The following is a 21,804-nucleotide window of genomic DNA, read 5'->3' on the forward strand; positions in this document are numbered from 1 at the left end:
AGAAGGTGTCTGAGGGCACCAATGGCACACACGGGCACCAGATTGGGGACCCCTGCAATACAGCATCTGTGATGAGCAGGAACACTCACCCCAAACTACAAATCCCGGGTTTCCAGTCAGGTTAAGAGTCAAAGGCAACAGGGTGTTTTTTTTTTAACTGCTGAAATATACATCTTAAATTATTGCCTGGCACTTCAACTTTGCTGTTTTAAAACATGAAATAGATCCGTTCTTGCACAGGGAAGCTGGCCCCTTTGGCAACAACACCCACATCGTCAGAAACCACGAGGAGCTGTTTTTGGTCTTGTGGTTTTCTAGTAGCAGCAGCAGCAGGTGGCCAATGCGCGCCCCCACCCCCATACATAAAAGCACTTTGTGTCCACAACAAAGGAGTTTCTTGTTCACGACCAACACCCCTGCGGGCTGTGCCAAAAGCAGCGCCCAGCTCTTTTAGCCTCTCCATGTGTTAGAGCCCACGAGAGCCCGTCTCCCAAAGCTGCAGCGGGTGGGACGCTGAGGAAAGCTTGTGGACACAGAGATTCTTCGGTGCCTGAGGATCCCTCAGCGGCCCTTTGCCCCCTCACACGGTGCCCCCGTCCCCCTGGAAGTACAAATTCTCCCAGGTGACGAGGCGGCAGGCACAGAAGAACCGCCAGAGATTGCGGAAGATGCCCCGGTCAAAAGGGTTCTCCTCTTTGCACTGCTTTAGATAGGAAATGCGGTGGCGGGACATGAACTCCCACGTGGTGGTGTTGCACGAGACCAGGTACAGGTGCGAAACCAGCAGCAGCGACACCACGACAGTGAAGATGACGATCACGAGGAAGGAGAGGAGTAGGAGGAAAGTGTGCTGAAGCCACAGCCAGGACAGCTCAAAGTTCAGACCAGACCTTGGGTTTAAGAGGGGAAAGTAGGCACTGAAGTACCAAACCATACCCATGAACACATAGGCCATTTATGCTTGGTAATTAGAAGCGTTCCAGGCTGAAGTGCCCCGCATATTTTTTTGTTTTCACCTGCTTCACATTTCTTAAGAGCGACCTTTTGTATTTACGAATTTACCAAAGGAACCATGAAAAATCACAAACATGGCTTAGCTATGCAAAGGACCATTGCCAATGGTTATGCAAATGAAGGAGCGAAGGAGCAGGCGAGTGTGGGGGAGTGGAATTTCTCCTTTTGCATTGGGACCGTGAATAGGCATTTTAAAGGTCGCATTTAAACAAAGAGGTTTGAGTGAGCATTAAAATTGACCCTGCATAAATGGCCATACAGGAAGCTGCCTTACTCGGACTGGCAGCTGCACTCTGAGTTGTTTTACATCACCTACTGCCTGGTCCTTTTAACTGGTACCGGGGATGGAACCTGGGACCTTCTGCACGCAAAGCAGAGGTTCTCCCACTGAGCCACAGCCCCTCCCCCTTCCAGGCAACAGTGTAAAAGATCAGCTGAGAGTCTGAGCTGTGCATTGTCTGCTCTCACCTCTGGACTTGGGGAGGTAGCTTATCATAACTTATCTAAAATTACCCGGATGCTTGAAATGGAAAGAAATTATAAGCAGGGAAATCAGTTCATCACAATAGTGGTGTGAAGGGTCACTGCTTGATTATGTTAAAATTAAATGCAGTCTCAAAACTCTGGGCATTCTGCATTTCCAGGTGTTCTGAAAGAGGATTGAGAGAGAATGAAGCCAACGCTGTGGTGGCAACTCCAACTGGAACAATGTTATTTTCACATGCACAGCCAATCAGATCTCCAGTGGCCAATCAGAAGCCCTGTTGGGGAAGAGCCCCACATTGCCCCACCCACTTTCTGAAAAAACTTCATGGGTGCCAGGAAGTGTTGGCAGCCACCATGGCACCCACGGGCACCACGTTGGGAATCCCGCTTTACATTTTTCTCAAGGTTCTTTAGCTGTGGGTGGGGGCCATTTTCCTTCCCACCCTGCCCCAGTTATAGAGATCAAGGCCCACTCCATCTCTCCTGTACTTACCAGGCCACCTGAAGGGCCCACAGCAGAACCACCAGCTGGACAGCCAGGTAGATGACAAAGAGGGGGTGATTCCTCTCCCCCACGCAGTTCTCAATCCAGGGGCAGTGGTGGTCGTAGCGACGGACGCAGTGCTGACACGCCTGGCAATGCTTGGCTCTCATTGGCTGCTACAGAACAGCAACAGGCAAGGAAGGGAAAAGTTTAACCACCACTCCACAGCGTGGTGTGGTGGTTAAGAGTGGTGATTTGGAGCGATGGGCCCTGATCTGGAGAACAGGTTTCGATTCCCCACTCCTCCACATGAGCGGCAGAGGCTAGTATGATGAACTGGATTTGTTTCCCCACTCCTCCACACAAAGCCAGCTGGGTGACCTTGGGCTAGTCACAGCTCTCTTAGAGCTCTCTCAGCCCCAAGCCGGTTTGATACTCCCTTAAGTGGCAGAGAGAGTCGGCACATAAAAACCAACTCTTCTTCTATTTTACAAAAGGATTATGGGAAATTATCAAAAATCAGAAGACTTCCCTTCTCTATCATGTTTAGGAGTGTGGAGCTTTCTGCTGATGCAAGACACTAGAAAGCATGAAAGCAAGGAAGGGGAGGGGCAAACGCTGCCAAAATACCCACCTTCAGCATGCAGTATCCACAGCGTCGAAGCCGAACAGCAGTAGGGACTTGCTGGGGTATCATTGCTTTTTCCTCTTCCCTTACTACTTCCTACAGAAGGGGAAAGGCAACAGGAGAATTTAAAGCTAGGCCTACAGTTACTAAGCGCTTAAGAGGAAAAAATGGCCTAAGGTGGCTATTACAAAACAGTTTAGCACCAAGAGCAATGCTGGACAGATGGGATGCCATCTCTGCCCCAGAGAGCTTACAATCCAGTTGGACATGCAAGAAGGGAATGGAGAAAGAGCCGGGTGCGACGAAGGGGTAGCGAAAATAGGAACGATGCAGCATGGTGGTGCTGCCAGGAAAACATTAATCTTAGATTGAGGAATGTGTGTTTCTTTGAATGCTGTGTTACTTCCAGGGCCATTTCCCCGTGTATGTACACATACCAACTGGACTGCGCCACTTCAGGCTGGAGGTAGAACACTGCATGATTAAGGGCACCTTTTGGAATAAAACCTCCCACATGTTAAAAGTTCACACACAGAGATATCCCCCCCCCCGCAGCATGTTGAAAAAAAGGCTACATTTAATCCTCCCCTCTTTTGTGTCATTCAGCTTGCAGGTGACTTCCTCCTCCTCAGAGAAGCATTCAACCTTGCCACCTCCTCACCTGCATCCTCAAGTGGTACAATCCAAGCAGGGCTCTACCACGTTATTCTAATGGCAAGCTCTAACGTTATTCTAATGGCAAGCCCTAAGTCATTACTTAAAATCAGCTCCTCCAACCTCATACCCAGAGTCATTTTGCAACTTTAAAAAACAATTCGCATTTTTAATAAAAGCCAAAAGGATGAACATGTAAAATGTGTATTTTTTTAAAAAGGCAAACAGTCTCCATGAAGCGTGTGGAGGAGGAGAGCACTGATGATGTTTTGACTCATGTGGACATAACTGTGGAAAAAGGAGCTCGCAAAGATGCACAATAAAATGGCAGCAGCCTCAGCTGCTAGGCAAAAGCCACTTTCGGAGGGGGACGGGGCGATCTGCAGGTGAGGAATTGTGCAGCCCGACCAGCCGATGACATACCTTCTCTTCTGCATCATGCTCAACGTAGCCGGGATCCATGAGAGAAACAATGAAGTACAGAAGGACAGAGCAGAGGACCAGCGAGACAAAGAACAGGGGCTGAAGCAGCTGGCCCCGCTCTTCTTGGCGCCGCAAGTCTGAAAGACAGACAGACAAACAAAAAAGCATGCCTAGTCTTCAAACAAAAAGTGGGGGTGGGAGGATGGATAAAACTTTGCTTTCAATCTTCCACAACCCCCTGTCCACCTTAAAGAAATTAGTTGTTCAATATCTCAACTCACCATTTTTGTAAATTGAAGCATACCATCTAATGGTGCTGGTGTCACACATGAACCTGCCTTATACTGAATCAGACCCTTGGTCCATCAAAGTCAGTATCGTCTACTCAGACTGGCAGCGGCTCTCAGGCTGAGGTCTTTCACACCAACTACTTGCCTAGTACCTTTAACTGGAGATGCCGGGGATTGAACCTGGGAACTTCAGCATGCCAAATAGAGGCTATACCACTGAGCTATGGCATCATTTCTACCTCCCATTGCATTCAATGGGAAACAGACAGGGGCCCTTACAGTGACACTGAAAAAAGTACATTTTTCTGTCTGGTGTCTCTGCTGCTGTTCTGTTCCTTTACTGCCAAAAGAAAATATTCAATGAAGGGCAAATTCCCACCCCACCCCTAGCAGTGAATGATTTCCTCAGTGCAATTCCTAGGCTTTCCCCCCTCCCCAGTGGTTAAGAGCGGTGGTTTGGAGTGGTAGAATCTAACCTGGAGAACTGGGTTTGATTCCTCACTCCTCCACATGAGCAGCGGATGCTAATCTGGTGAACCCGGTTTGATTCCCCACTCCTACACACAAAGCCAGCTGGGTGACCTTGGGCTACTCACAGCTCTTAGAGCTCTCTCTCTCTCTCTCAGCCCCACCTACCTCACAGGGTGTCTGTTGTGGGGAAGGGAAGGTGATTATAAGCCAGTTTGATTCTTCCTTAAGTGGTAGAGAAAATCGGCATATAAAAGCCAACCTGCTTCTCTTCCTATGGCTTCTCTTTGGGGTCAATTTGACCCTCATAGAATATTAGTAACGTGCACTTGTTTGAGCCAAGGTGAGGCAGGCTAGGGGTTCTGGGACTTAAATGAGAGAGACTTCTGGCTTGGGGCCCAGAAGCTAAGACAGGGCCTGGCCCTGGTTAGTATTTGGATGGGAGACCACCAAGGAAGGTGCAGGACCTCTCTATGTAGAGGCCAGAAGGGGCAAAACACCCTCTCTTGCTTTGAAAACCCAACAGGGTCACCCTAAGTCAGCTATGAATTGTTGACACTTTCTACCCTCGTCATCTGACTTGGGGCTGAGACTTTCGCGGGGGGGACGGGACTTGACGGGCTCATGCTTCAGAGCCCTCTTCAGATACAGAAGGGGACATGCTTGGGGGAGGGCATCCTCCATTTTATTCTCACAACAACCTGGACGACTGGTTAGCTGGGAAAGAATCCAACTGCCTCCAGGGATCCCCTGTGAGTTTTCTGGCCAAGTGAGGATTTGAACCTGGGTCTCCTCCATTCTGATCCAGCTAACTGCTGAAGTCTTAAGGATACGCAACTTGTTCTCATGCTTATCTTAGTAACCTCGTAGTCCCTCCATCTGTGTCTCCCCACAGTTGAAAAGTAAGATTGTCCAGTGCTTGGGGCCCTCGCAGAAGGATCAGCTTTACCCTCAGCATCACTGGAGGGAAAATTAAGGAAGCTTCCAAGATCACAGTGGGAATGCCCTTGTGGGGCAGGAGAAATTGAAAACACCAGCCATGTCCTTCTCAGGTGCGGTTATTATGAGGGTATTCAGCAGAAGATTATTTATCCTTGTATTAATTTAATGGAGTTTAACTCAGAGGAAATGAAATTTCTTCTATGGGAGGGAGATTCTTTTTGTCTTTCCATTTGGAAAAGACTAATAACGTTAATAACGATATTTGTTAATTTTAACTGGTGTTTATTTTAATTTTCTTAATCTTTTGATATCTCCTTTTACAAAGAGATTATTTTACTTACATGAACACATGAAGCTGCCTTATACTGAATCAAGACCCTTGGTTCATCAGAGTCAGTACTGTCCACTCAGACTGGCAGCGGCTCTCCAGGGTCTCAGGTAGAGAGGTCTTTCACATCCCCTACCTGCCTAGTCCCTTTAACTGGAGTTGCCGGGGATTGAACCTGGGACCTTCTGCATGCCAAGCAGATGCTCTACCACTGAGCTATGGCCCTTACATGTTTGTAACCGTTTATGTATTCTGGCTAATGCAGTAAAAATAAATTCATTCAGTGCTTGGGGCTGAGCACTTCCTATTTACTTGATAAAAAAATAAAGGTCCCCTGTGCAAGAACCGGGTCATTCCTGACCCATGGGGTGACGTCACATCCCGATATTTACTAGGCAGACTTTGTTTGCGGGGTGGTTTGCCATTGCCTTCCCCAGTCATCTTCCCTTTACCCCCAGCAAGCTGGGTCCTCATTTTACCAACCTCGGAAGGATGGAAGGTTGAGTCAACCTTGAGCCGGCTACCTGAACCCGACTTCCGTCGGGATCGAACTCAGGTCGTGAGCAGCTTTTGACTGCAGTACTGCAGCTTACCACTCTGCGCCATGGGGCTCCTATTTACTTGATGGGAGCGCATTTATTATTATTGGCAGAATTCTATTGTGCCTGACGGAGGGAGGATTCCTCAAACTTTTGGGAGGAAATCTCATTTGCCACTGTGCCATGAGGATACCAAAGTGGTGGGTCCCAATTCAAGAGTGTGTGAGCTTGGTGATGGTGGGGGGAGAGTTTGGTGTACAAGTAGAGAGTCTGGCCATCACAACTGGCAAGAGAATCATACGGATGAGCACGTGCAGAACTTCCAGGTCAAACCACATGATTTTCAGGTATGTTTTGAGACCCAGCACCCCCTGTTTTGAGGAAGAGATGGTAGCTTCTTCCATTGAAAAATGGATTTAACTTGATCACACAAAGAACACAAGCAGAGCAATGAGGCAACAGACCTCATCTGCCTTTTACACCCCAGTAACTGGTATTCGGAGGTAGAGAGCCTCTGAACAGGGAAGTTCAACTCATCGCTGTCACGGTTAAGGAGTGCAGATAGAATCACTTGGCTCCACCAAACCCAATGCCTATTGCGCCCCATCTCCTGCTTCCATCAGCGGCCAGTTACTTTTGGGAAGCCCCTAAGGAGGGCATGAGTTACCCGCTGCCCGTTCCTGTGCTCCACCAGCAACTAGACTTGAGGGAAACGCGGATTAGTTAGCAGGAAAGACAACTTAGATACTACTTTCTCCCCTTCAACACAGAGTATTCTCCCTTCAAAGCACGGGGCTTGCCCAAACACTCTCTAGGAAGATAATTCACAGTGGGTAGCCGTGTTAGTCTGTCTGCAGTAGTAGAAAAGGGCAAGAGTCCAGTAGCACCTTAAAGACTAACAAAAATATTTTCTGGTAGGGTAGAAGCTGTCGTGAGCCACAAAAATATTTTTGTTAGTCTTTAAGGTGCTACTGGACTCTTGCCCTTTTCTACTCTCTAGGAAGGGCTTACATTAATTTGAAACTACATCCCCTCTGGATGCAGGCAGAGAGGCCAGCTCAGGTGGCCAGTAGGATCTTTTGCAGAAGTAGTGAGACAGCAAGGTAGGCTTCCCCTGACTATGGAAGATCCACTGATTTAGCAATTGGTAATAATCTCTTATCCTTTTTGTAAATGTATTGAAATGTATTAGGACAGCAAGGGAATAGCTTGTTGCTGGGCAGGATATGTGTGTGTGTGTGTGTGTGTCTGTGTGCTAAGGAATTGGGGCAAGAGTCACGGAGGGTTACAGTAAACCATCACAAGAACTGGGTGAAACTGTTACTCTACTGCCACCTCGATGTCTGGAGTGCTATCAGCTTTACCCTGAATGTTGATGGGTTGTCACATCTTGAATTTGGATAAATATCCCTTCCTCAGTACAATCGGGGCTCAGAGATTTCTGCCCATTAGGGCCTCTGAGTCAGCAGCTGCAAATAAACTGTTTTCTTGCAATAACGATCTCAGGTCTCCCCCCCCCCCACGAACCCTTATTTACCACATCAGTAGCAATAATAAAGGGGGGGGGGAATCCAACATTTCTGCCCATGTGCAAAGCGCTTCCCCCCCCCCCACAACCTCTGCACAATTTCAGTTCTTATCTGCAGCCACGCACCATCATGCAATGAGGAGCCCGGGCTTTCCAGGTTTTAAAAAAGGGGGGTTGGTTCCTAAAGCCCCCGGAGCCCCGGCACTTAGTTTATTGTTCTCCTTCCCTACATCAGTTTCATCGGAGAGCCGCAGGCGCGGGGTGGAGGGGAGCCGCCAGCTCACCTGTCGGGTACAGGAAAAGCCCCACCGTGATGCCCCAGCTGAGCCCGGTGTGGGCGGCCCGCACCAGGCACCCGCCGCCGCCCCACGGCACCCCCAGACCCATCGCCTCCCTGGGCCGGCGGGCAGGGGAGGGGACGGGGGGAGACGCCACGAGGCCGCCGCTCCCCGCCGCCAGAAGCGGAAGTCGCGAAGCGCCGCCTCCTTTTTCCGATTGGGCGGGAGGGGTTGTCATGACGAAGGGGGGCGTGTCGCTGGGACAGCCCCGCGTTCGGAGGCGCCGGGAAATGCGTTGCAGCGATCGAGCCGGACGCGAGGTGGCGCTACTGGTCTATGGCAGCCGCGGGTGGAACACGTGGACGCGCGAAGCTGCCTTCTACTGGACCAGTAGAAAAGGGCAAGAGTCCAGCAGCGCCTTAAGACCAGCAAAAATGTTTTCTGTAGTAGAAAAGGGCGAGAGTCCAGCAGCACCTTAAAGACCAACAAATAAGATTTCTGTAGTAGAAAAGGGCGAGAGTCCAGCAGCACCTTAAAGACCAACAAATAAGATTTCTGTAGTAGAAAAGGGCGAGAGTCCAGTAGCACCTTAAAGACCAACAAATAAGATTTCTGTAGTAGAAAAGGGCGAGAGTCCAGTAGCACCTTAAAGACTAGCAAAAATATTTTCTGGCAGGGTAGGAGCTTTCGTGAGCCACAGCTCACTTCTTCAGCTGTGGCTCACGAAAGCTCATACCCTGCCAGAAAAGGGCAAGAGTCCAGCAGCACCTTAAAGACCAACAATGTTTTCTGGCAGGGTAGGAGCTTTCATGAGCCACAGCTCATACCCTGCCAGAAAAGGGCAAGAGTCCAGTAGCCCCTCAAAGACTAACAAAAATATTTTCTGTGCTAGAAAAGGGCAAGAGTTCAGCAGTGCCTTAAAGACTAACAAAAATTCCAAGACCACGGTTACACAGCCCGGATAACCTACAAGAACCAATGAACTCTGACCGTGAAAGCCTTCGACAATATTACTAACAAAAATGTTTTCTGGTAAGGTGTGAGCTTTCGTGAGCCACAGCTCACTTCTTCAGAAAGCTCATACCCTGCCAGAAAACATTTTTGTTAGTCTTTAAGGCGCTGCTGGACTCTTGCCCTTTTCTGGCAGGGTAGGAGCTTTCTGAAGAAGTGAGCTGTGGCTCACGAAAGCTCCTACCCTACCAGAAAATATTTTTGTCAGTCTTTAAGGTGCTACTGGACTCTTGCCCTTTTCTACTACTGCAGACAGACTAACACGGCGACCCACTGTGAAAAATATTTTCTGGCAGGGTAGGAGCTTTTGTGAGCCACAGCTCAGCTGTGGCTCACAAAAGCTCCTACCCTGCCAGAAAATATTTTTGTTAGTCTTTAAGGTGCTACTGGACTCTCGCCCTTTTCTACTACTGCAGACAGACTAACACGGCGACCCACTGTGAATTCTACTGAACCAGACCCCCTTTGGTCCATCCAGGTCAGTCTTGTCTGCTCAGACCGGCAGCGGCTCTCCAGGGTCTCAGGCGGAGGTCTTTCCCATCGCCTGCTTGCCTGGTCCCTTTAACTGGAGATGCCGGGGATTGAACTTGGGACCTTCTGCATGCCAAGCAGAGGCTCTGCCACTGAGCTAGGGCAGGAGAGTGGTAGTGGTTCCGTGAGATCTCCAGGCCCCACCTGGAGCTCTGGTTTTGCCTCGCTTGAATACTCTTTAAAAAAAAAAACAGTATTGTAACTTCTGAAATATGACAGCTTTTGTAGAAAGGTCTTGGTTTCGGAACAGGAACTTTTTTTTAAGCCGTGCCTCCAATAGGGTTGCCAGCTTTGGTTTGGGAAATACCTGGATATTTTGGGGGTGGAACCTGGGGAAGGTGGGGTTTAGGTAGGGGAGGGGACCTCACCAGGGAGTCCACCCTCCAAAGCAGCCGTTTTCTTGGACATCTGGAGATCAATTGTAATAGCAGGAGATCTCCAGGTGCCACCCGAAAGTTGGCACCTGGAAGTTGGCAACTCCAGACAAAAGTGCTAGTAGAACCAGTCCGGCGCAATGGTTGAGGTATCTCACTACAATCAGAGAGGCACAGGTTTGAATCCCCACTCACCCATAGAAGCTTCGCTGGACAACCTTTGGCCAGCCTAACCTACCTCACAGGTTTGTTGTGAGTAGGGTTGCCAACTCCGTATTGGGAAATACCTGGAGATTTTGGAGGTGGAACCTGAGGAGGGTGGGGTTCAGGGAGAGGGGCGACCTCACTGGGGCATAATGCCATACAGTCCACCTTCCAAAGCAGCCATTTTCTCCAGGTGAACTGATCTCTGTCGTCTGGAGATCCGCTGTGACCCTGGGAGACCTCCAGGCCCCACCTGGAGGATGGCAACCCTCATTGTGAGGCTAAAATGGAGGCGAGGAGAACGATGTAAGTCGCTATGGGTCCCCATTGGAGAGAAAGGCAAAATATACGTTAAGTAAAAACAAATAAATAAATAGTACTTCAACCCACCCATCTCTGCTCACCCACGTTATTGGGGCTTGTGCTATTTAATTTGTTCATAAATGGTCTGGAACTGGGGGTGAGCCGGGCAGCGGCCATGTTTGCGGATGAAACCAAATTATTCAGGACGGTGAAAACCAACGCCGTCTGTGAAGAGCTCCAGGAGGTTGTCCACAAATTGGGTGAGTGGGCAACCATGGGGTAAATTATGTTCAGTGTCGGTAAGCGTAAGGTGATGTGCACTGGAACAAAAAACAGCAACACCTAACTACGTACACAGAAATGGGACCTGAGCTGGCTAAGGCTGAGGGCCAAATTAAACATTACAGCGTCCACAGGTACAACCTGTGTCTCCAAAATGGCATCGACGTCCACAGGTACAACCTGTGGATGTCGATGCCATTTTGGAGACTAATTTGGCCATTTAAAAGTGCTGTCAGGGCCCGACCTGTGACATGACAGGACCAAGTGATAATGCCCCTCTCCCTGCATGCCTTTTCAAATGCCAAAGCAGCCCCCCCCCCCAACATGGCATTTTAATGGCTGGATTAATCTATTAAATGGTGTCAGCATTCATGGGTCAAATCCACGCTCATCACAACGTCTAGTTTGGCCCTGAATGGGAAAAAGACCTTGGGGTAGTAGTGTAATGCCTGGAATCATTATTATTAGTTGAATGTATGCTTTTGTGTTCAGTCTGCATACTTGCTTTTATGGAAAGGCTAGGCCTAAAGTATAAGAGCTGGCTTGAAACACTATGCATTCATGTGCACACACGCACATGAGGGCTTTGGGAAGGTGGCACCCAGGAGCCATGAGTCAGTAAATCAGGCTCTCTGTGCCCGTACAGCCTTCCACCAAGACACGGCCCAGAATTACCTACGGCCTAAAATATGTTAAGTTTCGGTTCCCCGTCCCAGATCATGTAGCCATGCCTAAGTGCCTGCCTCAACCCCCACTGATAGGCCTGCCCTATGCTAATCCAAAGGTGTCCATCATTGGGTCTTTGTATGTCTATGCTCAATATTACGAGTATTGTAACACCCCCGACCAGAGGTTATAAATGTCGTGGCAATCCTTTGTTCTGGTGTGTGAATTTACCTGCTTGTTCTGAGGTAACCACACCCGACTGCATTATTTTGGCCACAATAAACAGATAGTTAATCTTCCAACCTCCGACTGTATTATTTATCATTGGCTACTACAGCAAGCATGACAGCAGTGGATAGTTCACTGAAAATATCAACCCAGTGTGCCACAGCAGTGAATAAGGCACATTCTCTATGCTGCAGATTATTAGGAAAGAAATTGAAAAGAAAATAGCCAATGATATACTGTCTCTGTATAAATCTATGGTGAGGCCTCATTTGGAATACTGTGTCTATTTCTGGTCATCGTATCACAAAAAGGACATCGCGGAGCCAGAAAAAAAGTCTGAAGAGGGCAACCAAGATGTTTGGGGGTTTGGACCGTCTTTCCTATAAGGCACTGGTTCCCAACCGGGGGTCCACGGACCCCCAGGGGTCCCCGAGAACTAAATTAAGGTCTGCAAAACAAAGTTATAAACCCATAATAAATTAATATTTTCAATTAAAAGTTCTCTATTATAATATATATATATATATTCAAATATTATTCTAAGTTTAATGTTTAACTAACAGTTATGATTAAAGTTTATTTTCAAATCCTCGGAATTTTTATTTTGAACCTTGGGGTCCCTGCACCGAACAAAAAAGTCCTAGTGGTCCCTGGTCAAAAAAAGGTTGGGAACCACTGCAGTATAAGGAAAGGTTGGTGAGTCTCGGACTTTTCACTGTGGAATTCACTGCCGGTGGTTGTAGCGATGGCCACAAGGTTCAGTGGCTGCTAGCCATGGTAACTAAAGGGAGCCTCCAGAGCCAGAAAACCTCTGAATCCCAGCACCAGGAGGCAACATCAGGGGAAGGCCTCTGAGCCCTGTTGTCTGACCTCTACAGCAACTGGTTGGCCACTGGGTGAGACAGGATGCTGGGCCAGATGGACCACTGGGCTGACCCAGTAGGGCTCTTTGGGGGTCCACCAGTCAGAGGGTGGAGTTTAAAAAAAAAATCACGATCCCCTATCCTTAGTAATAGTTAACTGGGAAAGATCCTAGTTAGCTATTACTACTTTGAAAATGATAAAGAGTACTGGGGGGGGGGGGAGGACAACTTACAAATTTAATGTATTTAAGGAAGATATTTAATATAGATAGGTAAACACTTGTTTTCTGAACAGAGGACGCTAACAAGGCATGCAGTTAATAGCAAGGATTTCATGGGGGAGTTGCAGTGGTTTGTGTTGGAGGTGATGAAATAACAGGTTTTCCATTATTGTTTGAAGCCCCTCCCCCAATGCAGCACCCGCACTGATGTACCTGGACGTTCTTTGCCCCTTGCAGGAGAACTGAGCATGTGATGTGCTCTCCATTTACATTGCAGATCTGCCATGACTTCTGGAAGATTGTAGCTTGTGAGGACATCAAGACTCCTTCCCCTCCCAGCTCGTAAAACTCTCCCCAAGTGCCTGGGTAAGAGAGAACTACAGTTCCCAGGGCTGGTGGGTCGATGCTGCTGCCGTTGTCTTGTTTGTAGGCTTCCCAGAGGCACCTGGTTGGCCGCCCTGTGAACAAACTGCTGGACTTGATGGGCCTGGGTCTGATCCAGCAGGGCTTCTCTTCTGTTCTTAATCCGAGGAGTACCCTACTCAGATAAATGATGTGCACGTGGGCCTGGGGCAAGTGAAACTTTATCCCGTATTTTATTTGTTTGTGTGTCCACTTTCTTGTGTGTCCACTTTCTTCTCTTTCAGAGAACTGTGAATAGCTCCCAAGGTTTCTCTTGTTTCTAAGCATTCCCAGCTCTTGGATCCAGTATTACTTTAGCTGTGACTAATATTCTGGCAGAAGTGTGGCTTCTATGCAAGGAGGGACGTCAAGGGTGATATTTGTAAGATTGGTTCTGTCCAGGACCCTCTGGATCATCAGATTAATTAAATGACATTTTCAAGATTCCCTAGGGAAACTGGTTTCCAAACTCCTTTAACCCTGGTGAAAATATGCCCCAACACTGAACTTGCATTCAGTGACAGCCTTACAGCCCATTCCTGAAAATGTGGCGTGTGGAGTCAGCGGGGAAAAGGTGCAGTGGCGCAGCCAAATTGCACACCGGGGCCTTTCACCCCATAGGGAACAGCGATGCTGCGCCTGCTAAAAAGCAGGTGCAGCATCGCCGTTCCCGGCGCCGGCGGCAAAGGCGAAACGGGATAGGAAGCCGCCTACCCAGTGGCTCCTCCCCCTGGAACACCCCCGTGCCGGCGCGGCCTCTCTATGCCATGGCCTGCGCCACGGAGAGGCCGCCCCAGTGGAGGGGGGAGGCGCAGTCCTGCAGCGCCTTGCCGCCAGCGTAAGTGCGTTTAAACACACTATTACACACACGCTGGCGGTGAGGTCACACCGCCTCCTAAGACATTTCGGCCCAATTTTCAAGAATAGGCTGTTAGTGATTCTGGGGCCCTGGGCAAAAGTCCAAAGCAAGCTTCGGCCATAATGTCCAGCTTTCCTGTGTCAGCAATATGGAGAAATAGTGACCTACCTTATAAAGTGGTTGTTGTGATGATTACAAGATGATGTATATGAAGATGCACAGAACATTTGAAAAGGCTGCGTGTGCACATAACATCATGAAAGAACAGACTTCACTACAAACTGTATTAGTAGGGCTAAGACACAGTTGATTAATTACTTAATTTTGAATCTGTCAAATTTAAAATTAAAACCCACAGCTGTTTATTTGAGGAGGCATTCCTCATCACATGTGTGCAAGGGGGAATGTATGGCACCCGGAGCTCTTTGGGGGGGAAAAGGTAAAAGGTCCCCTGTGCAAGCACTGGATCATTACTGACCCAAGGGGTGATGTCACATCCCAGTGTTTCCTAGACAGACTATGTTTTACGGGGTGGTTTGCCATTGCCTTCCCTATTCATCTACACTTTACCCCCAGCAAGCTGGGGACTCGTTTTACCGACTTCGGAAGGATGGAAGGCTGAGTCAACCTTGAGCCGGATACCTGAAACCGACTTCTGTCGGGATCAAACTCAGGTCGTGAGCAGAGCTTTTGACTGCAGTACTGCATCTTACCACTCTGCACCATGGGGTTTGGGAAAAGGGCACTATAAAAAATGGAAGAACACATTTAGTAGATTAACAAATAAATTCCTGTCTTAAAACTCCTGCAGTTATGTAACTAAGGGTGCCACTCCTACCTTTGACAGGTCATCATGAATCCCATTCTGCAGATATGGACAGCTCATGAGGTCACAATATTGTAGTGTATTGCAATGTTTACTGTATGTATCACTGCCCTTTTTACTACAATATCTTCTCCCTTTGTAACCCTCTTTCTTCAACCAGCGTGGTGTAGTGGTTAGAGTGTCTGACTAGGATCTCGGAGTTCTAGGTTGGAAAACCCCCTTGTTCCATGGGAACAGGCTGGGTGACCTTGGGCCAGTCACATACTCTTGGCCTAACCCACCTCACAGGGCTGTTGAGAAGACAAAATGGAGGCGAGGAGAATGATGTCAACTGCTTTGGGTCCCCATTGGGGAGAAAGGCAGGGTTATAAGTGAAGTAAATAAATACTATGGTCTGCCATGCCTCAGGCAGTTTTTGTTGCCTTAGACAGTTTTTTGTCCACATTGGTTTCCAGTTCTGTAACCTTAGTCACAAGAACACATGAAGCTGCCTTATACTGAATCAGACCCTTAGTCCATCAAAGTCAGTATTGTCTACTCTGACTGGCAGCGGCACTCCAGGGTCTCGGGCAGAGGTCTTTCACATCACCTAATTGCCTAGTCCCTTTAACTGGAGATGCCGGGGATTGAACCTGGGACCTTCTGCATGCCAAGCAGATGCTCTACCACTGAGCCACAGCCCCTCCCCGATGATGTGCAGAGAAAAAAAATTGAAAGCTCCAGACTTCCCACCCCCCTTAAGTAGACATTCTCTGCAACAATGGGAGTTACTAAAGAAGTTTGCTTCCATCACCCTTCTTCAATTTCTCAGAGTGAGGGAATTGTTGAAGGACAATTCCTCCACCTGTGATTGCTGCATTGTCCTGCTGCATTGTTTCTGGAAGTCTTTATTGTCTAATTGAACTGCTTTTTTGGTAATCTGCTTTGATTCTCAGTGAGAAAGACAGGCTATAAATGAAGTTAATAATGGTAATGACCAATGGATATTTGCCACATATTTTTCCAAAACAGGTATAAGTATGTGACAGGAAAAGGTTGTAAAGCTTGCAGAATACCTTTCTAGCTGGCTGGATAATGCATTGCTCTGTGAAGAAACACAGCCCCCCCACCCAAAGGAACAAAACTGACACCAGACAGAGCCAAATCATTCTTCCTTATTTAATTAGAACTCATGACAGCAAACGGAATAGCCAGGCCTTTGTCCAAATCACACCCTTAGTCACAGATGCTGGAAGAGCTACAGGGCGGGTTCCAAATGGAGTACCTGTCCCAGCAGATGCTGTGGACGAAGTTAAGCCTGTTGGAGCTGCACGAGGGCAACACGGACGCCACTCTTTCCCCTTCCTTTCCGCTGTAAGACCGTAAACCAGACCATTCGTAGCCGTTAACCAGAAATACAGGGGAAGCAGAGGTTAGTAATATACATACAAGTGATCACCTTTCCTTTAATAGGGAATGGCACGCTTTTTGATCGATTAATAGCTTGTTGTTGCAAGTTTGGGGAAGAAAAGACAAATGAAGCGAGGACCTCCCACGAGAATGATTATTTGAAATTGAGACGGGATTAGGAACAATGCCGGCAGGGTCCTTTTCTCCCTCCCTTTTAGGCACGCAGCTTTCTCTTCTACTGTTAAGTCAGGGAGAAGACTGCACTGGGGAGAACAGCTGTGAGGGTGTTTGGTCAAGCTTATGGCCCTGGAACTTTCTGACATGGAATTCAAGGTTTGCTTGCTGCACCTCTGAAAAGCCCAAACCAGAAGGCCTTCGAAATTCATCTCTCTTCTTCCCTGCACTCCCAATGAGTTGGGTATACAATTTACTGGCCTGAGGAAACCAAATCTGTCACGGAATGCAAGAGAAGGAAAATCAAAAGGTGGCCTTCCCAAGAAACAAGATGGATTCAGGCTGCTTGCAGGGGAGAGGGATGGATCTGAGCTACAAAATGCAGTGTGTTGAGGAATTCTCTTGCACAGGAGATGTTCTCTCTTGTGCAAGAGACTTTCCTGATGTGTCTCTCCTGTCATAATTAACAGCCCCAATGAGCTAGGCCAACCCTGGAAATATCCAGGCTTTTTGGGGGGGGGCACTGCTTGAAAAGTTTCCCAACAGTGGCTCACTTATTTGGAAAGGACCTGTCCGTGTTCTTCTGGTTCAGCTGATTCTCTAGCACACGGGCTCCTGGAATGATGCTTTTATGAGGATCTAAGACCAAGATATATTATTCCTCTTCTAACAGATCTGACTAGTAACTCTGTGTCTGAGCTAATACCCTATTTATTAAGTGGCAGTGATCCTAAGGTTGCAGTGGCAAAATTAATCTCAGTCCATACATCCCTTAAACAATAGATTTAGAATTATGCAGCTCAAGATTTATGAATCAAGGGAGAAAGGAAAGGTTTTCAAATAGTGGCTCACTTAGAAGTCTTGTGAAGCCGTCCTCAAGAAGTACTAATCTAATCTACTCTTACTCACATGGAAGCTCTTTTAACGATGAATCACAAGGTGAGCCTAAGCTTATTTGCTCAGAAGTAAGTTCTCACTGTGTTCAATGGAATTTACTCCCTGTCATGCGTATATTCAATTACAGCCTTACAGAGTAGATTTCTCTCTACTCTGAATTGGACTGCAGAGCTACAGTCTTGTTTTCTTTAAAAAACAAACAAACCAACAGGATACAGGGAGAGGTCAGTTGAAACAGAAGGGGAGGCTCCCGCTGTGAATTTCTGGCCTGGGTGACTAGCTAGCGGGCCCTCACTGTGGCCCTATCGGGACTGGTTTGGTGACAACCACTCGACGTACGGAGAATTAATCGGTCTGCCCCACCAAGCAGATCAACTTAAACAAATCAGAGCTGCATAAAATCAAAACAATAATACTGAAAGGGGGGAATACAATATTTTACTTGTTTTCAGATTATTCACATACATGTCCCAGCAGGTACCAACTCAGAAGAGGCATTCCCTTATAAGGGAGAAGGGGGAAGGACTCTTCTAAGATGATGCCTGCCAGCAATAGCTTTCATACATGTCTGTATTATAATAATTGATAAGAAGGAATCTGTGGCCCAATTAAGGGAGATACTTTTTTAAGCTGATCAAAAGGTTTTTGACCACTGATTCTACCCATTAAGTGATGGAACATCACAGCCCTCCAGAGATTACGCCCCATCGCCTTCCTTGATTAAAGGAATTGACTTCCCCCACCGCAGTCACATCCTCATCACGTTCTACTGCGCTCTTTCCCAGCCCACACTTCTTAGGGCCCTTTTAATCTGAGACACAAAACTATGCATGATAGTTGGAAGAGAAGAGATGACAAGGAGAAGCCCCGTCTGGCAAACCTTGGTACATCATCCCCAGAAAGTTTGGGGCTTTTTTGCTCCTGTTCACAGAGTGAATTCAGGCATCAAGAAAAACAGTAGCTACAGACTGCGGTTTGACCAAATCCTGCTTAGCTGTGACATCTGATTGCAGATGGCTGAACTAACTAGAGTTTGCTGGTTGACACCAAATCCACATTTCATACTAGTTTGCAGCTAGATTATGAGTCGGTACATGCACTATCGGTGTTCTGAAGTCACAAAGCACAGTCTGTAGAGTAGCACTGCCCTCCGAGAGGGATGTCTTCCCTGCTGGGGGGTACAGAAGAGGCAAAAAACAGACTGATTGGGGCTTATGGACTAACTAGGATTTGTTACTTACCTCTGGTAGAGCAGAATCCAAGACTGTTGCTATAAACCGTGGTTTGTTAAAACCAATGGTTTTGCACATCACCTGACTGCAGCGTTACTTGAACATGCTTTGTTTGAAGCCACTAACTGCCCTCCTAGGGTGTGCATTCCAAATGCCAGCAAAAAGGCCATCGTTCTGGATCGGGGGTGGAGGCAGACGAAGGGCCTGGATAGTGAAGGACATCCAGCAAGGTACAACCAAGATATAGCAAATGCACCCCACCCATGGTGGGGTTCTCTTCAATACAAGCCAAATCACCCAGTGTGTGAGACAGTGGGTAGATTTTCCCTCTCCCCCACTGCAACGGTTCTTTAATCATCTCCACAGCCTGGCTTTTGTTTCTGTTTCTTGGTCACATGGAAGTGTGAGGGAACTCTGGGAACTGGCTTTTGCATAAGGACCAGTTGGGGGCCTGCAAGGAATCGTGAGAGATTTCCCCTCCCCTGAGGGTGCAATGCAGCTGAGCCTGGAGACCAGATGAGCAGCTTCCTGCCCTCAGCCGCCTTCAGTGCTAAAGCACAACTGTTCTGCCTCTCTGATCCCAGAAGACCAGGGCTAGAAGACAGCTGGGAAGTGGTTCATCAAGCTCCAGATCTGAGCAGCACAGAGCTGGGGAGGAAGGAACTTTGGGGAGGGGGGAATGAACGCCTCCCGCTCTCCTCTGCACTATCAGTTATAAAGGGTATTAGCAAGCCAACAGCCTCTCCCCTTCTTCTGTTTTGCTTTATTTTCTCCCTCTGACCCTTTGCTGCCCTCAGCACCTCGGAGAACTACGAGCATGAGGCAGTCCTCATCTGGATGATCTATTTGGTCTGTTTCAAACTGACCATCTCATATTTCCCTGCATGCCTGCAGAGCCTCCCAAGGACACTGCAGCCCTGCTCTTGTCTGTAGGGGGCCCCTGTTTCGATGCCATTCTGAACGCCCTGCAGCTTTTTGCCATTTGACAGGACCAGAAAATAATAATTCAAAACAAGAGACTTTGCCCTCGGTAGCTTACAACACAGGAAGCAACCCAAAAAAGGAGCTGGTTCCTGTCTGAATAAACATGACGTTCTCACACTATGGACAGAGGAAGGAAGGAAGAAGACTGAATCTGGGAAACCCAAAATACATCTTTAGAGAAATCCGGCCTGCCCATATTTCTCCTGCCACATGAGGCATATGAGCGGTGTGGATCCACTGACAAGATTGTTTCAGGCCACAGAACGATTTTCATCTAGAAATTCATTGTCCATTCCAAATAATCTGTCTTGCCACTAAGACACCAGTGCTTTTATCCTCTCCCTGGGTGTTTTACTGACAAACATCAGCGCTTCTCTTTTGGGTTTTAAACCTGACTCTCTCACCTGCAAGGGGGGTCTCAAACCTGTAACCCCGCAACTCATTCTTTGTGCCACCATGGTCGCTTGGCAGAGAAGAAGGCTTTGCTCTCTGCTGCACAGCGCCACCGCTGTGGATGGCAAGAGAATGGAACTGCCCCTCAGCAGGGGCCGGGTGACATCAGGGGGACCAAAAGTGTTCCGCCTGGCCCTGCAAGGCAGCTGAATCTGGACTGATTCCTAGGGTGGCCCAACTTGTTGCCCAGCTGCAGTTGAACTGGCCCTAAACCACTGCCCCCAACACTATGGCTACCAGCCTCCGCTTGCCTCCCATCACGACACACAGTGGGGACCCCCACTCGTGGGGACCTGGCCACACGGATTTTGGATTGTCTGCTCTTTTGCGGGAGCATCACAAGACCTCATGCAACACAAACTGGAGGGCAATAATCCAGACATTTAAGGAAGTTAAGGGGGGAAAAGAGACGAAAGCTATGTATCCATCTTACAGCTAGATCTTTGCGTTCACGCCCACGGGATGCGTCTCACGTGCTCTGGAAAAGGTCAACAGATAACATGATGTCACCGTTGCTTCTTTTTTTATATACTGAAATCAAACATACACAAACACACGAATGCCGATCTGTACTTCTTAAACAAAAGGAGGGGGGAAATACCCACCACTACTTAAAGGAAAGCATTCTGTTGTGCAATATGTTCCCCTGGCCACTGCTACTCATGTGCATTTCCATTTGCTGACGGTCTTTGTACACACACACGCACATGTGCGCGCGCGCACACACACACACACACACAAATATTCATAAAGGCTCCTTCCATCAGCTAAGCTGGTGAGAAAGTCCAACCTATGTACAGTGAATCGGAGAGATGCTGTATCCAGTGCCGGCAGGAGATGGTCGCCGTGGTCTTCTATCTTGACGTGTCCATGTTCTCGTCCATAAAGTTATTGCAATGTTCTATGACTTTCCTAGAAGGGAATTGAGAAAGAGTTGCAGGAAACGGCAGAGACAGGGTTCCCTACAACAGGGAAGGCTGCAGATGGGAGAGAAAAGGTAGGGTGCTGAGCACAAATATGTTAATAATCAGTTCTCGCTATATGCACCATGCATTTCTTTAAAATCCCATTCCTCCCAGGTATATCTCATCCTCCCTTCAAGGTACTTGATGCCTTGATGGTGTCAGAGGTGGGAGCCAAAGTGCTCTTTACTCATCAATCATGATCAGCCCTAGGAATTTAACAGCAAAACACATATTCTATTGTTCGTTTGAATTTTGTAATTTACATTTTGGTACCTGTCTGCGAGCAACTTTGGGTCTTTTCAAGGAGAAAAGAAGCATAAAAATACAGTCAGTCAATACATAAATATCTTTGGTGATCACCCCCACCCCCAAAAAATGTGGGGTCCTGTTTATTTTTAAAATGGACACATAGTTTTTCAGTTGCCCGTCCTCCGTGTGGCTTAAAAAATAAAGTTTAACACACATTGCAATGTATAAATACAGAAAGCAACAAAGAGCTGTAGGAGCACCTAAGAGAATAAAATTGTAAAAAACTTTGGTGCATGAACGAGGAGAAAGAAGGCTGATCCAGGTACCGGGGTGGGGGGGTGGGGAGTCCTTGGCTGGATGCTATCAGAGAGCTTTCAGATACACGAGAGGGCATCCGCCTGCATCAGCCGAGCTCTTTATACCTTCCTGTGGTTCCCTTTCACCTCCCAAAAACACCTTCATCAAGGAAACCCACATCTGATCCAAAGAGTAAACTACTAGGTTGTTCAAGAAACAGAACTGTGCTTATTTTGCAAAGTGGTGCTCATTAAACATTCAGTCCTCCAGATTAGGACTGCTGCCTAATTGTGGGGCTTTGCTTCTGCAGGGCAGTATTCTGGAATCCAAAG

The 21,804-nt window shown here is 47.8% G+C and overlaps 2 protein-coding genes across 2 annotated transcripts in view; both read right to left on the minus strand.

Moving 5' to 3' along the window:
* Positions 1 to 580: 580 nt before the first annotated feature.
* ZDHHC12 (zinc finger DHHC-type palmitoyltransferase 12) lies at positions 581 to 8,300 on the minus strand. Its single transcript, XM_056860181.1, has 5 exons — positions 8,069 to 8,300; positions 3,690 to 3,826; positions 2,619 to 2,708; positions 1,994 to 2,160; positions 581 to 890 (listed from the first exon to the last, which is right to left on the minus strand). Exons 1-5 carry the CDS (start codon positions 8,298 to 8,300, stop codon positions 581 to 583), a joined length of 936 nt encoding a protein of 311 aa, XP_056716159.1.
* Positions 8,301 to 20,684: 12,384 nt separating this feature from the next.
* The window catches only part of ZER1 (zyg-11 related cell cycle regulator), a 30,171-nt gene continuing 29,051 nt past the window's right edge, over positions 20,685 to 21,804 (minus strand). The window contains exon 15 of the mRNA XM_056860971.1: positions 20,685 to 20,873. Within this exon, the coding sequence (XP_056716949.1) occupies positions 20,816 to 20,873 (58 nt within the window). The 3' untranslated portion in view covers positions 20,685 to 20,815. The remainder of the gene's footprint in view (positions 20,874 to 21,804) is intronic.

This window comes from Euleptes europaea, chromosome 14 (assembly GCF_029931775.1).
Source record: "Euleptes europaea isolate rEulEur1 chromosome 14, rEulEur1.hap1, whole genome shotgun sequence".
Lineage (NCBI taxonomy): Eukaryota > Metazoa > Chordata > Lepidosauria > Squamata > Sphaerodactylidae > Euleptes > Euleptes europaea.